Below are 15,617 nucleotides of genomic sequence, written 5' to 3'. Positions count from 1 at the left end.
GGGGCACCCGGGGGTTTGACCCGCTCAGGACGCGCCCGAAGGTCGGGACCCTCGAAGCCGAGGGCGGCGTGGCACACGGGGAGACGAGGGTGGCACCGCCCGGCCCTCGGCACCAGCCCGTGAGCTGGGCATGGCCGGCACTGGCCTGTGTCCTCGTCAGACGCGGCCGTGGACACGTGATGCCCCCGAAGGCCAGCCCGTCCCCGCGGCCCCGGCCCCTTGCTGGCTGCGTGCTCGGCTCCGCGGGGGGCTGGGCGAGCCCGTGGCGGGTCCTGTCCCACGGCCGGGCCGAGCGGGACGTGGGAACCGCTCGGCACTTTTTGTTCCGCGGACGCTCCTTGGACGTGGCCGTCCGACGTCCCCAGGCGATGCCACCTCAGCACTAACGTGCCCCCGACGAGGCTCGGGAACGGGGTTCCCAGGGAAGAGGGGGGCCTTTGTGCCGCCGGCGTCCGGATTACAGCGAAGATTAATCCCGAACAAGAGACAAGAAGGAGAGACAAAGAGCATCATAGAGCGGGGCTCAAAGCCCGTTTCATAAATGTATGAATAATTTAGGTCTGCGCTGCGGAGCGGCCATCGAGGGTAGGAGGGAAAATGCCTCCTCTCTTTCCCCCTCGATTCTTTTCATTTTTGTCCCTTTTATGTGCTGCTCGGGCTGTTTTGCTGCCATCGGAGTCTGCGGGACAATGGGATGGATGAGGCCGGCACGAAGAAAGCCGGCCTTGTTGAGGGTCGTGTGTGACAGTGATTAATGAGGGTGCGACAGGGCAGAGTCGTGCGGGCCAGGCCGCAGCCCCGGGGCACCAGGCTAGGCCCTGGCTGGCCCGCCGTGCCAGCGGGAAAGGGCAGGGCCTGTCTCTGGGCAGCGCACGCGGGCGCCGGGACGCCTCCGGGGAAGGCCCTCGGGGCAACGGCAGCAGCCGGGCAGGGGGACAGCGGGGCCACCGCCCGGCCTGGACTCGGGCCTCCCGGCCGAGGAGTCCTGGGCTTCCTCCTCACACAGCACGCAGACCCCGCGGCCCCGCAGCCCCGCTGCCGGGCAGAGGGGGACAGACGGTGCCCAGCGCCCAGGGCGGCCAGCTGGCAGCGGGGCTGGGACCCCCGGACACACGGAGTCCCCGTCCCGCCCACTCCAGACACGAGCCCACAGGGAGGCTCAGGCTGGGCGCAGGGCAGGGGCGCCGCGGGGCGGGGCAGACAGGTCGGCCCCTCTCGAGCTGGGAGCCGCTCACGGTGACAGGCCCACCTCGGCCCGTCCCACAGGGGAGGGGAGAGGCCCTCCGCGGGAGCAGCACCGTCCACGCTGGGCTCTGCGGGAGGAGTGCCGGGAGGGCGGAGGGGGCTGCACGGCCCCGCGCCAAGCCCCCGTGCCCCGCCTGGCTCTCAGGGGCCGGGCCCGGCCTCACCCCGACTGTGCGCTGTGTGCAGGCCCCGTGCGGCCTGGTGGTGGCTGGGCTGAGAGTGGGGATGGCTGCGTCCCTGGGAACCGGCACCTGGGCAGCTGGGCCCGGCTCGCCCAACAGCGGAGGGGCCCCGCAGGGGGCCGGGAGGAGGGTCCTGAGCAGGACACTGGCAGAGGCCGCAGGGTGCCGGAAGTGCCGAGGCCACTGGCACGGGCAGGGAGGGGCGAGGGGGCGGGCCCAGGCCCCCTCCCCAGCCCAATGCTGCTGGCCGGGCCTGGAATTCCAGCAGTGCCACCGCAGGCCGCCCTGCCCCCTCGGCCTGGGCGGGGCGTGGGGGGGCGGCAGGATGAGCCGAGAGGCCGGGAGGGTGATCGAGGCTCGGCCCCGTGGGGACAAATGAGGAGCTTAACTAGCGGGGCCGCGTGGGGGCGGGGGACAAAGCTTCCGCCGGGGTGCCGGGCATTGTGAGCACTGACTGGCCCCTTTCCCAGCCCCGCGCCCGCTGAATGAGGCCTGGCCAGGGCCCTCCGCGCCCGCCGCTCCGCGCGCTGAATGGGGAACAAATTAGCGGGGTCCTCAGGAGGTGCCGCTGTCACTCGCGCTGACGGCCGGGGCGGGCGGATTAATCCCCTAAAGAACTCGCCATTAGCCGGCTAGGTAGGAAGCGATTCATTGTCTCCTCCGGCCGGCCGAGGGGGCGCTCGCAGGGGCCGCGCACAGCTCCCGAGTGCAGGCCGGCTGCCGCTCACCGCACACACGTGCACGCCCCCGGCCCGGCCTCCTGCGTGCACACGCACACTGGCGGCACGCTCCCGCACATGTGTCCCTGACACACGCACACACGGACACTGTGACCCGCTCAGCCGCACGTGTGCCCAGGGCCCCCAGCAGCGAGCCCTGGGTACAGCAGAGGGGCAGGGTGGGGGCTGCGCCCTCCCGGCCCCCGAGAGGCCCCACGGCCAGGGAGGGGCGGCGGCCAGCAGGAGGCCAGCACCACCACGTCACTGGTCAGGGGGCGGCCTGCTCCGGGCAGGGTCCCGCACCCCTTCCGCGGCTCCCCAGAGACCAGGGGCCACTGGCAGCCCCGCCTGTGGGCTGCGGTGCCCGGACACCCCGGTGCGGGGGGCGCGGGCCACAGTCTGGGTGGGTCCGGTGCCCACGCAGCCCAGGGCTGGCCGCGGCCAAGCTAGCACCTGGCCCTGAGCCCCGCGGGACCCTCTGCCCACGCCTCTCCACCTGCAGCCTCGGACCCTCACCAGGACAGCCCCGCCAGGCGGGGGTCCCCGCTCCCGAGAGCCGGAGTGGAGCCGAGGGGCAGGCTGGGCCGTCTGTGCCCACCTGCAGAGTGACCGGGAGTGACCGGGCACACCCAGGCACGAGACCCTCGTGAGGCGACTGCTCTGGGCCTCCCCGGGACGAGAGGCGCGGGGACCCGGGGACGCTCTGGACAGCGGGGGTGCGGTCTCAGCCACAGTGCCGGGGGGGGCGCCCCAAAGCAGGAGGGGCCATGCAGGGTCCTGCAGAACATTCCACGGCTGCACCCTCCCACCCGAGCTGCTGGGGCGGCTGTGGGTGCTCCCGGGTCTCCCTCTAGCCTCGCCCTCGGCTGTCAGGGCCCCCGGCAGCTGCCCAGATGGGCCACAGCTGGGGCGTGCCCAGGACCCCCGCACCCTCCTCCCCGAGGGCGCTGACTCCAAAGCCCCTTCTCCTGGCACCCCTGCTCCCCACCCGGCCCCCACGGCCGCGCCCCACTTTCCCAACCCCCACTCTCCTGCCCCCTGCACCCCGACCCCTGCCCCCTGCACCTGACCCCCACTCTCCTGCCCCCTGCCTCCTGTCCCCCGACCCCTGCCCCCTACACCCTGACCCTTGCCCTCTGCACCTGACCCCCACTCTCTTGCCCCCTGCACCCCGACCCCTAACCCCTGCACCCCAACCCCTGACCCCAACCCCCACTTTCCCGACCCCTGACCCCTGCACCCCAACCCCTGACCCTGACCCCCACTTTCCCGACCCCTGACCCCTGCACCCCAACCCCTGACCCCGACGCCCACTTTCCAGACCCCTGACCCCTGCACCCCAACCCCTGACCCCGACCCCCACTTTCCTGACCCCTGCCCCTTGCACCCGACCCCTGCTCTGCACCCCAACCTCCAGTCTCTTGACCCCAACCCCTGAACCCCGACACCCTGCACCCTGACCCCTGACCCCTGCCCTGCACCCCAAGCTCCCGTCACCTTGCATCCCCGAGGCCCCCAGTTTCCCTCGGGGCCCCAGACACAGAGTCTCCCACAGCCCAGCCCTGAGGCACCTTCCGGAACTTCCCCTGCCATATGACACACACATGGGCCACACATGTGGACAGACGGACACAGCCCGAGGTGGACTCAGGCCCACAGATGGCCATGGGTCCTGTTCTGGTGGGCGGGTCCCTGCTGTGTGGACAGACGCGGGGCTCAGTGCGGACTCTCCACTGGGGGCGGGGCTGGGGCGAGGGGCTGGGCCAGCTGCCCTCCCTGGTGCCCAGCTGCGGGGCACAGGACCTGGCACCAGCCATGCACATGGGTGTGTCTGCACCCGTGTGTGCACACGCAGGGCGTGGGGTGCGTGCGTGTGTGTGCGTGTGTGTGTTGGTGTGTGCACAAGCGCATGGCTGTGTGCATGTGTGTGTGAGCATGTGTTGGGTGTCAGTGTGTGTTGGTGTGTGTGTTGGTGTGTTTACATATGTGTGTGTGTGCTGGCGTGTGCACGTGGAGCTGGAGCTGCCCACACTCAGTGTCAGGCCGTCTGCTCCCACCCCGGGCCCAGCCCCTCCTTGCGGCTGCTTGGGGAGGGGCCAGGTAGGAGCTGCCTGCTGCAGGCCACGCCCCCAGGGCCTCTGCGTTCCGGGCGGGGCCTGGGCACTGTGGCTGCCCCGGGAGCACCCCAGGCTCGGCCAAGCCAGGCCTGCTGTGTGTCCCTCCTGGTGGCCGCTGCTCCGGGAGGGGAGTGGCCACGGGGGGACGTGCCCCCCCCGCTGGAGCCTCGAGACGGCTGGGGACGCTGGTGGGCAGGACGACGCCCACAGGGCCGGCCCCAGACCCGCCTCACAGCCCGACGACCCTCAGAGCTGGACACCCCCCTGGGAGCCCACAGTGGGCAGGAGCTGGCCGCTCGCACTGACCGGCCCAGAGAGGAGTGGGCAGGTGTGGTCCTGCGGGCGGGAGGGGCCGGCAGCCCCCCAGGAGAGCCCGCCCAGCCGGATGAATGGCCCATTCAGGCCGCCCCATTCACTGCCGAGGACAAGCCCCAGCCCCGTCCGCATTGTCTGGGCAACGCCCCCGGCCGCTCCGCCCAATTAGCCCACCAGGCCGGAGGGGCGGGCAGCAGCCCGGCTGGCAGGGGCCTCCTGGCACTGCCCGGCCCAGCCCCCACGGCCCGGACACGAGCTGGCCTGTGACGATCACGGCCCCAGCATCGCAGCCCCGGGGCCACAGTCGCCGCGCCCCAGCCCCATCGCACAGGCCCCCAGCCACGGCCCAGGCCGACTCACCCGCAGAGGCCCCGGCCCACCCACACTCACGGCCCCGCAGTCCCACACTCCCCTGCTCCAGGAGCCCACGCTGCCACGGCCCCAGCCACGGGGTCCACAGCCCCACGCTCACACACACCAGCACACCCACGCTCCCACCCTCCACACTGCCACACCCACACTCCCACACACCAGCACACCCACGCTCCCACACACCACACTGCACACCCACGCTCCCACACACCACACTGCACACCCACGCTCCCACGCTCCCGCAATCCCGAGAACCCACACTCACACTCCCACAAACCCACACTCCACAATCCCACACTCATGCTCTCACACTCACACTCCCACACTCACACTCCCACAGTCCCACACTCACACACACACTCACACTCCCACACTCCCACACTCCCACAAACACACACTCTCACACACTCACACTCCCACACTCTCACTCCCACACTCACACTCTCACACTCCCACACTCCCACACTCCCACGCTCCCATAGTCCTACACTCCCACATTCACACTCCCACACTCACACACTCACACTCCCACACTCCCACGCTCCCATAGTCCCACACTCCCACACTCACACTCTCACACACTCACACTCCCACACTCCCACTCCCATACTCCCACACTCCCACGCTCCCATAGTCCCACACTGCCACGCCAATTCCAAGTTCTGGGTCTTCTGCCAGCAGCCAGGGCTGCCCTGTCCTTGGTTCCTACCCCACTCCGCTGGGGACGAAGGCGGCTCTGGGGTCCCTACATGGCTGTGACCTAAGACTCCAGGGTCTCCTCCTGGGACCCCAGCAGGAACCATGCTGGCGGGTGAGCAGAGAGCCAGGGCCGATCCCTCCCAAACCCACAGCTCCCACCAAAAGAAGACTCGCAAGGCCGCTGGGAGTGACACTCACTTTGACGTCCCCCCTGCTGCTCCACCAGGGGCCCAGGGCTCTTCATGCATGTGTACATGTGAGAACACATGAACATACCCATGTGAACACAGATATATGAACACTGATATAACATCCTGAGTTCATGTACACACACTCAAGCACAGGCCTGCACACAAGTGACATACCATGTACTCATGTACTCACATCTGCACACATGAGATGCAACATGTACTCACCTGCACTCACATGATGCACTGTGTACTCACACCTGCACACACATGATGCACTGTGTACCCCCTGCACACATGATGCATACGTATTCATACCTGGATACACATGATGCGCCTTGTGCTCATACCTGCACACATATGCTTGTGCACTCACACTTACACCACATAATGCACCTTGTGCTTACACCTGCACACACATACTTGTGTACTTACACCTGCACATACATGATGCATGTATACTCACACCTATACATGATGCACATGTAGGCACCCCTGCACACACGACATACTATATACTCACACTTTCACACATGATGTACTATGTACTCACACCTGCACTCCCATGATGCACTGTGTTCACACCTACACACGATGCATCATGTACTCACACCTGCATGCATGATGCATGTGTACTCATACCTGCATACACATAGTACATGTGTACTCATACCTGCACACACATTGTGTACTCACGCAGAGCACATGTACTCACAGCTGCAGACACATAGAGCACATGTACTCACACCTTCGCACAGAGCACATGTACTCACACCTGCACACACATAGAGCATATGCACTCACACCTGCACACGTGATGTGTGTGTACGCAGACCTGCACACAAGATGCGTGTGTACTCATGACGTGCATGAACGCACCCCTGCACTGAGCCGTGGGCTGGGCTGTAACTCAGGCCCCTAACTGGCCTCACTCCGGTGGGTCTCACAGATACAGGTGCTCTGTGTGGCTCTGACGGCCCCAGTCAGCCCCCAGTGCCCTGCCAGCGTGCGGGGCTCTCCCCGGCGCTGCTGGCGTCTGTGCCCGCCCCTGGCTGACAGGGAGGACGGCACAGCCAACTGTTTCCTCAGCGGCATTAGGTGCCGCCTGGGTCACGGACGTGAGGGCACCCCGTGGGGCAGCGCACCCAGGTCTCCAGGAGGGGGGAGGGGGGCTGGTCGGTTTGGGGGCGCTGGGGGCTGGCTTTGGTTTCCGGGCCACAGCCAGCAGTGCTCAGGGATCACCCCTGGGCGCGGGGAGAGACCCCCGGGTTGCTGTGAGCACGGCCGCCCCTGCCCACTCACTGCGCTCATCCCGGCTGCACCACGCAGCCCTCGGGGGGCTGCGGGGTCCCCTAGAGCCCAGCAAGGCCTGCAGGAGCCCGTGTTAGTCTGGAGGGAAACGGGCAGTTTCCACCCAGACAAGGTCACCGCAGCTTGTTCCGGCCGGGGCTTATCTCGGCCGCGGCCAGAGACAAAGCCTCAGCCACACAGCCGAGACCCTAGCCAGGCCGCCGGGTCCCGCGGGACGCTGGCGTGTGCCTGTCCAGCCCCGCCCGGGCTCCAGGGAGATGCCGACGGGACACCCCCCCCGGGGCTGCTCACCTGGCACCCGTGCCCCCGGCAGACCCCCCACGCTGCCCGAAGGACAGACCCTCCGGGGCGGGAGCAAGCCCGCGGGCCTCGGGCAGGAGGTAGGGCCAGGAGCGTCCAGGCAGGACGGGCTGGGAGCAGCCGCCGTGCCCGGGACACACCGAGAACATTCCGAGCGCCGCCGGGATTCCGGCTGAGAGGCCCTGATAAGCTCGGGCGGGTCTGCCCCGTCTGCGGTGCCCAGCGAGACCTTTTATGGCCTGGAGCCCGGACTCTCACCGCTGGCCGCGGGCGGGAGGCCGCTGGGCCCTGCTGGCCCGGGAGTGCCCGCGGCCGTGCCCGCGCCCGGGCAGGTGGGCTGCAGCGCTGCTGCTGTCCCGGGAGGGGGCGGGGGTCGCACCCCCCGGTGTGTCCCTCGGTCCCCTGGTGGGATCCTGGCCTGGGGCCTGCATGGACAGCCCAGCCACGCCCCTGCCCGCTGTGAGTCGGACCCCCCAGGACACCCCCGCCCGTCTCTGGGTCGTGCCGGCGAGGTGGCCCTTAGGGCCCTGTGGCCAGCCCCCTCCTGACCCGGTCCCTGGGGGCTCTGGGAGGGGCGGGAGCTGGGCCTGAGTCAGGGCAGCCCAGATGGGGCCACAGACGCCGCACGGAGCCCAGACAGGGCAGGACCCACACCTGCATGTTGGACACCAGTGCCAGGAGAGCGGGCAGCAGAGGCCACCTGGCCAGGCAGGAGATGCCAGGGCAGGGCGGGGCCGCGGTGGGGTCCTGATCTGGGACCCTGGCCCCAGCGAGCGGACATCTGCACGAGTGCCAAGGCCCTGCCAGGGCACCGAGGGGCAGGAAGAGGGGTCAGACAGCAGGGACAGTGCTGCCTGTGGACGGGGGCGACCCCCACTCTGCCCCTTCCCAGAAGGGTTTATGGAGCTCCTGTATGTGACCCTGCATCATATCATGTGTCCTTGACATGTGACTAATATGTGAGCACATGATACATGTGTGGGCACACGTACATGTTTGATGCATGTGTGTGTCTATGTGGTTAGGTATGTGTGAGTGTGAGTATTAATATGTGTGCATGCATGTGTGGTGCACACAGACGTGTGTAGAATACATGTTATGTGCCTGCATGTGAGACGTGTGCAAGCACGTGAATGTACACACGTGTGCATGTAAGACATGTGCATGTGGGGTACATGAAATGGTAAAATGCCATTTAAGAAGCTGGCATTTGGAAACTTCTCTCAAATATGAAAAGAAAATATTTATTTCCTTTTTCGCTTGAGAGTCTGAGGTCTATTTAAAGGAAGCGCGGCCCGCCCGCGGGGCGCTGAGACATTACCCCTTAAGGAAGCGGAGGAGCGGGGGTATTCTTAGCCGTCGTCTTTCCCAGCATTCCGCATGTGCCCGCGCAGGGCTGGCCCACGAGCGCAGGACTCCACGGCATTCCCGGCTAAAAGCGGCGGGGCTGATGTCACGGCGACGGGCTGTGGGGGGCCCAGGGTGGGGTGCGCCCGCCGGGGGACATCCGGCTGGACGAGGGCAGAATGGGCTCACCCTGCCAGGGCCACTCTGGTGCCAGCAGCCCTGAGTCGGTCTGGAGGCCACAAGCGAGAGGAGTGACTGACCCAGCCTGCAGAGGGCAGCGACTGGAGGAAGCCCAGACGGGGGCCGGTGCAGACCAGCCTGGTCCAACCCTGGCCTGCTGTTCGGGAGAGCGGGTCCAGAGCCAGCCACACACGGCAGCATGCACCCGGCCACGGGGCGTGGGGTGCAGGGGCGCAGTGTGCAGGGCTGTGGGTGCTCCGTGCACTGGTGCAGGGTGCAGGGGTGCAGGGGTGCAGGGCTGTGGGTGCTGGGGCACAACGTGCAGGGCTGCGGGTACTCCGTGCACTGGTGTAGGGTGCAGGGATGCAGGGGTGCAGGGCTGTGGGTGCTGGTGTGAGGGCACAGGGGTGCAGTGTGCAGGGCTGCGGGTGCTACGTGCACTGGTGCGGGGTGCAGGGGTACAGCGTGCAGGGCTGTGGGTGCTGGTGTGAGGGCGCAGGGGCACAGCGTGCAGGACTGCGGGTGCTACGTGCACTGGTGCAGGGTGCAGGGGTGCAGCGTGCAGGGCTGTGGGGTGCTGGTGTGGGGGTGCAGGGGCGCAGCATGCAGGGCTGCGGGTGCTACGTGCACTGGTGCGGGGTGCAGGGGTGCACAGATCCCCGGGAAATCTGAGGCACTGCTCCCCCCGTGACAGGCATCACACTGTCCGGGTGGTGTCCTGGGGGCTGGGGGCTGTGTGTCCCGGAGGGTCGCTGCCTGGGGGACCCTCCCTGGCCCTTCTCTGTGACCGCCTCCCCAGGCCTCCCTCTGGCCGGGCTGTGGGGCCCCGTGCCCTCTCGGAGCCGCAGAAACCTCCCTGGCTCCGACGCCCGCCCCGGACACGGGCCCTGGCGAGCACAGCTGAGCCCCGGCCCCGGGTGGGGGGCAGCGGCCGAGGGGCAGGTGGCCGCAGCCCCGGGAGCCCTTTCCACGGCGCCCAGGGCTTCCCCGGGGCCCGCGTATGGGAGAGTGATACGCGACGTCCAGGCGGACGAGCCAACCCCGCGGCCAGCGCGGGAGAGGTGGGCCCACCCCGGCCCCTCACTCTCCCTCAGGGCCCCCCGGTGCCCCCAACTGCTCTCGGAGAGGCGCGGGAGAGGTGGGCCCACCCCGGCCCCTCACTCTCCCTCAGGGCCCCCCGGTGCCCCCAACTGCTCTCGGAGAGGGGCGGGAGAGGTGGGCAGGCGTGGCCGGCCCCGGGCCTGGCCAGCAGGTAAACGGCCACACTCAGGGTTTCTTGACAAATGATCAGATCCAGTGTCCAGACCCCCGGAAGCCACAGTCGGGCTGACGGGCACCCGGGGGTCTGCCCAGGCCCAGCTGCCCCGACAGACAGGCCGCTGGTCCCAGGACACAGCCCGAGGCTCCTCCCCACAGGAAGGCCAGGGGCAGAATGTTCTAGAAGCACATTCTAGAGTGCAGGTGAGGGGGCTTGGGGAACGGCTGGAGAACCAGGCCTGGTTCCGGCTCTGAACAGGAAAGTTGGGGCCTCACATAGGCCAAGAGCACGACCGGAGCTGAGGGCAGGCGGGGCCGGCCACAGAGTGGACAGTCCGGGCTGGGGCAGGTCACCGGGCAATCTGCAGCCACAACTTGCACCTGCAGACCACGTCCACACACGGGCTGACCACATCCATCCATGCACGGGCTGACCATGTCCACACACGGACTGACCATGTCCACACACGGGCTGACCACGTCCACATATGGACTGACCATGTCTACACACAGACTGACCATGTCCACACAGGGACTGACCACGTCCACACAGGCAGATCATGTCGACACAGAGTGTCCCCTGCAGCCTGGCTGTGGCAGCCCCCCATGGGCACAGCAAGTGACCTCCAGGTGAGGGGTCAGCGCGGGGACTGGTCCTGCCTTTGCGGGTCCCTCAGAGAGCACCGAGCAGGGGCCGGCAGCGGGGCTGGGGGCTGGTGGTCCACGAGACGCCCTTGAGGGCCCCTCGGGTGTGGGACAGATACTCGGCCAGGCCCCCTGGCTCTCACCGTCCCCCTGCGTCCCCGCGAGCGCGGTTGAAGCCCCCGCCCAGGAAACACGGGGCGGTGCCTGGGCCCCCAGGGCTGGCCGCGCCGAGGCGGTGCTCACCTCCCATCCGAAGTCGGCGTCCCGGAGCACCGGCCGCGGTGCTGCCAGCGCGAAGGGCCCCAGCCGCTGGCCCGTGTCCAGCCTCTTCCGGGCCCAGACGCCCAGGCCGGCCCCCGGCACGGAGGACTCGCGCAGCTCGAAGTCGGGCGGGACGGGGATGTCCTCGGGGATGTAGACCGGGGCGGCGTACGGGGAGCCCTCCTTGGGGGTGAAGGGCGACGGCGGGCCCAGCGGCGCCGGGGACATGGGGCCGTCCTCCGCCTCGTCCTCCGCGCTCTCGCCGGCCAGCAGCTCCGCGTCGCGCTCGTACATGTCCCCCGCGAGGTCGCCGTCACCTGGGGAGAGAGGCGGGGTCAGCGGCTGCCCGGGGCAGCCTCTGGGGCAGGGACCCTCAGGGCCCCCCTGGGCCCCTCGTCCTCCGGCCGGCCTCCCGCTCAGCCGCGCGGTGGACTCTCAGGCCCAGGAGGCGGGGGTGCTGAGGGGCGACACTGCGGGCCTCACAGGACCCCCGAGGGGTGGTAGGCTGGCCGCGGCCCCCGCCCGCCACGCCCAGGCGGCCGTCTGCGCTGTGGGTCACTCTGCAGCGAGGGCCAGTGGGGAGGGGCTGCTGGGTCCCTGCGGACACACTTGGGCCGTGAGAGTGGCCGGCGGGTCTGGGGTCTGCACAGGCCTGGCCCCCCGGCTGCCTGATGGCCCGGCCCCTCCCATGCGGAGCTGCCCAGAGGGGCGGGAGAGAGGGGCAGACCCTGTGTGGGCGCGTCCAGGGCCGGGACAGGCCCGAGGGGAGATGGGGCTCTGCCCACCCAGGGACGCCCCTTGGCTCAGTCCAGGCTGCCACCCCCTCCCTCAAACCGGGGCCCCTCCTGCTCCCGGGGACAGAGCGCCCGGTCCCCCGTGCCCCCGGCCGCCCACGGCACACGCTGGACACGCGGCTCTGCACCGGGGCCTGCTCGGGGCCCTGAGGGTCCAGGCGCAGCACCAGCTGCCCGGGTGGGGGTCCCGCCACACTACCCGCGGCCCCCCCAGCCGTTGTGGTAGCTGAGCCCTGGGAGCCCCGGAGAAGCTGGGGAGGGGGAAGCCGGGCGGGCTGGGCCTGGCTCTGCCACAGCTCAGGGCGGGAAGGGGGCGCCCCGCTGTGCTTCCCTCCCCTCCCCTCCCCTCCCCTCCCTCCCCTCCCCTCCCCTCCCTCCCCTCCCCTTCCCTCCCCTCCTCTTCCCTCCCCTCCCCCCTCTCCCTCCCCTCTCCCCCCTCCCCTCCCCCTCCCCTCTCTCCCCTCCCCTCCCCTCCCCTTCCCTCCCCTCCCCTTCCCTCCTCCCCATACTCTGCAGCAGCGTCCAGCCCTGTGGGCCTGTCTCACCCGGGCCAGGTCGGGGCCCCTCCAGCAGCACCCAGGAAGCTGCCGCAGGGCACCCTGGCGCCACCTGGCCTGAAACGCGGTTTCAGGTGGGGTCACACGGGCTCTCATGGGCACAAACATGCTGGGGCTCGTTCCATGCTGCCCACCCACCAGGCCCCGGGGAGGGCGGCCCAGCCTCCCCGGGGTCGACTCCCCCACCCCAGCACTCCGCAGACTGTGCGTAGTGGCTGGCGGCCACCTGGAGTGAGGACCCCCCAAGGGCCATTCTAAGGGGCGGTGGGGGACTCTCGCCTGCCCTGGTCCCCCCGCCCCGAGACGAGGTCCCTCAGCCCCCCTTCCACTCTCCGTGGCTCACCCAGTCCCGGCCTCCGCCCGAGGCCCCGTCTCAGCCCCAGCCTCAGCTGCCCGGCCCCTTCCCCAGGCCCTGGTGGAACCACCGTCTGGCCCCCGCGAGGCCTGTCAGGGCTATGCACATCGAGCCAGTAGGCTCCATGGCTAAGCCTGGCCACTGCAGGGGCCGTGGGAAGGGGTGTCTGCAGGCGGGGCTGGCCCAGGCCCGTGGCCCCCGTGCTGCCGGGACCCGGGACCTCTGCGGGGTCTGACTGCAGGTGTGCGGGTGCAGGGCTGGGCACGAGGCCCGGGGCCGTCCACTAGGGCGTGTGGGCAGCACGCTGCCTCAGCCCTCGCGTGTAGCCCCCCCGGTGACCCCGTCAGAGAAGGACCCGAACGTGAGCCCCGCGCAGCCCCTGGGTCCGCCAGCGTCACGTGAGGCTGGGACCCTCCCCCGGGCCAGCCGGACCCTCCCGATCCCGCCTCAGAGCCCGCGCAGCGGCCCCACGCGGAGCGAGTTATTCTAAGACGCTATTTACCGGGCGCTCCTGGGAGCTGCGCAGCCACCGGCCGCCCCATGGCCCCGGGCGGCGGGAGCGGGCGCGGGCGCGAGGCCACTGTAATTTTTATCAGGGCTTGTTCTGGTAAAAGCCTCTTTGTTTCTCGAGATGTGACTCGGCCTTTCCTCCCGCGCCTTTATTCCCCGCTTAATATCCCACTTCCAGCCCTGGAGGCGGCGGTGGGCACTCCCGCCTCTCCGCCGAGCCAGCCCGGACCCTCACGCCCTGATGTGGGGCCCCTCGCCCGCACGGCCTGGAGTCTGATGGAATATTCCTAACAGACAGACGTCTCAGCCAGGGGCCACGCACCCCACCCCCCCCGCGCGACCCCACCGGCCCCTGCCACTTCGGACCCTCCGTGTGCCCAGCTGGGCCGCCCGAGCCGGTGGGCCAGCCCTGGGCTGTCCTCGAGGGCCGGGACCCCAGTGTGTGCCGATGCCCAGTGCGGGGGGAGCAGGTGCTGGGGACCGTCCACGGGCACCAGGGGCCACTGTGGCCAGCACGGGTGCCCATGCATCTGCCTCCTGGGCGCGCCCTGACCAGCCTGGGGGCCCAGCTCCGCCCCCCCCGCCGCGGGGCCCTGAGGCCCTGAGCCCCCGGCCACGACCCCCATCTCTGAAGGGGCTCGCAGTCAAACTGAGGGTCCGGGGGAGCCCGCCCTGCCCTTTGGGTCTGGGGACGGTTTGCGATTTGGGGGCCATGGGCTGGGCTGGCTTGGGGCCACCCGGGGGGCCACAGTGGCCTGCAGGCGGCTTTGTTGGGTGCCGAGAGCCTGGCCCGGCCCGGGGACACGGGAGAGGAGCGAGGGGCCTGCAGGACGCGGCGAGGAAGGGGTTAAGGAGCCCGCAGCGGCCACACTATTTATAGCCACGGCCCAGGCTCCTCCTTCCTGCCCACCGGGCACGCGCTGCCACCGCTGGCCGCTGGCCGCTGGACGGACGAGCAAGTCTCCGTGGCAGAGGAAGAGGGTGACTGCGGGGCCTCCCGCGACCCCCGCCTGCCCTGGGCCCGGGGCAGCCGCAGCCGCCACCCCCGCCCCCTGCACGGCCGCTCCGGCCCTAATCAAGACGTTTACAGTTCTAACCCTGAAATAAAGTGTCCGGTCCCTGGGCAGCTCCATTTAGCAGGCCAGTGGCGAGGGGAGAGGGAGGGAGAAGAAAAAAATTCATTAATTTTTATTAACAGGCAGAACCATTTGTTCCCTGTGACAATATTTGACTTGTCGAAATGATTTTCACCCCTGCCAGGACGTGGGCGCTCCCACATACATCACCCGATTACTGGGCGCGCGCGGCCCGCACTCATTAGGCACTGAATTAACGGCGGCCCCACCGCTATTAATCTCCTTGACAATGGCGCTCGCTACTGACCCGAGCGTGGCCGGCCGCGCTCGAGGCCTCCCGGGCCCCCGGCCGGCCAGGGCGCTCGGGGCCGGCGGTGGCCGGGCTGCGGTCAGCTGGCCAGGGGCCGCCCAGCACTGGACGTTGTCGGCATCGCGTCCATCTCTCGGACCGGGAAACTGAGGCGCGGTGAAGCCGCGGCCTGCTGGGACCTGCACATGCCACCTGCCCGCATCGCACGCTGGGCCTCAGCCCGGGCCCCAGGCCGGCATGGGGGTCCCGGTCACGCCCACCTCTGGCCGCCTCACGGGGCTGGGGGTGTCAGGGCGGGGTTGCCTCAGCCGAAACAGGCCCCCCAGCAGCCTCCTCTCACCGCCGGCGCCCGAGTCCTCTCACGTCCCCCCAGAACACAGCCCCTCTGCTGCTTTCCTCCCGGGCTTCCTGCTGGTAGTAGTAGCTGCAGAGTGTAGGCCGGGGGCCTCGGGCACCTGCTGGCGGCAGCCAGCTCAGTGGGCACAGGAGGCCTGGGGAGGAGGGGGGAAAGGCGGGCGCAGGGCGGGGGCGGGCGCGGGACGGGCGGGGCCCAGGGAAGGACGGAGCACGGAGGATGGAGCCTCGTCCTGGAGTAGCCCCCGGGAGGTCACAGGGGAACAGCTCGGGGGCGGGCAGGCAAGCACTGGGCAGGGGAGGGGAGGGGAGGGGGGGAAGGGTGCGGGGGGAGGGTTTGGGGACGGTAGGGGAGGGTCTGGAAGAGGAGGGGGGTCCTGAAAACACAGGGGAGGGGATGGGCAGAGGGCCAGGAAGGGAAGGGGGTGGGAGGGGAAGGCAGGGAAGGGGAGGGGTGGGGCGGGAAGGGCAGAGGCAGGGCTAGGAAGGGAAGCGGAGGGCCGGAGGGTGGGGTGGGCTGGGG

The 15,617-nt window shown here is 69.2% G+C and overlaps 1 protein-coding gene across 1 annotated transcript in view; it reads right to left on the bottom strand.

Moving 5' to 3' along the window:
• PRDM16 (PR/SET domain 16) overlaps positions 1-15,617 on the bottom strand; it is a 158,594-nt gene that overhangs the window by 97,805 nt on the left and 45,172 nt on the right. Inside the window, exon 2 of the mRNA XM_055137767.1 lies at positions 11,121-11,455. Within this exon, the coding sequence (XP_054993742.1) occupies positions 11,121-11,455 (335 nt within the window). The remainder of the gene's footprint in view (positions 1-11,120; positions 11,456-15,617) is intronic.

The sequence above is a fragment of the Sorex araneus genome, chromosome 5 (genome assembly GCF_027595985.1).
Source record: "Sorex araneus isolate mSorAra2 chromosome 5, mSorAra2.pri, whole genome shotgun sequence".
In the NCBI taxonomy this organism is placed as follows: Eukaryota; Metazoa; Chordata; class Mammalia; order Eulipotyphla; family Soricidae; genus Sorex; species Sorex araneus.
The sequence above is the reverse complement of the archived record's forward strand: the minus strand, read 5'-3'. Positions and strand labels throughout refer to the sequence as shown.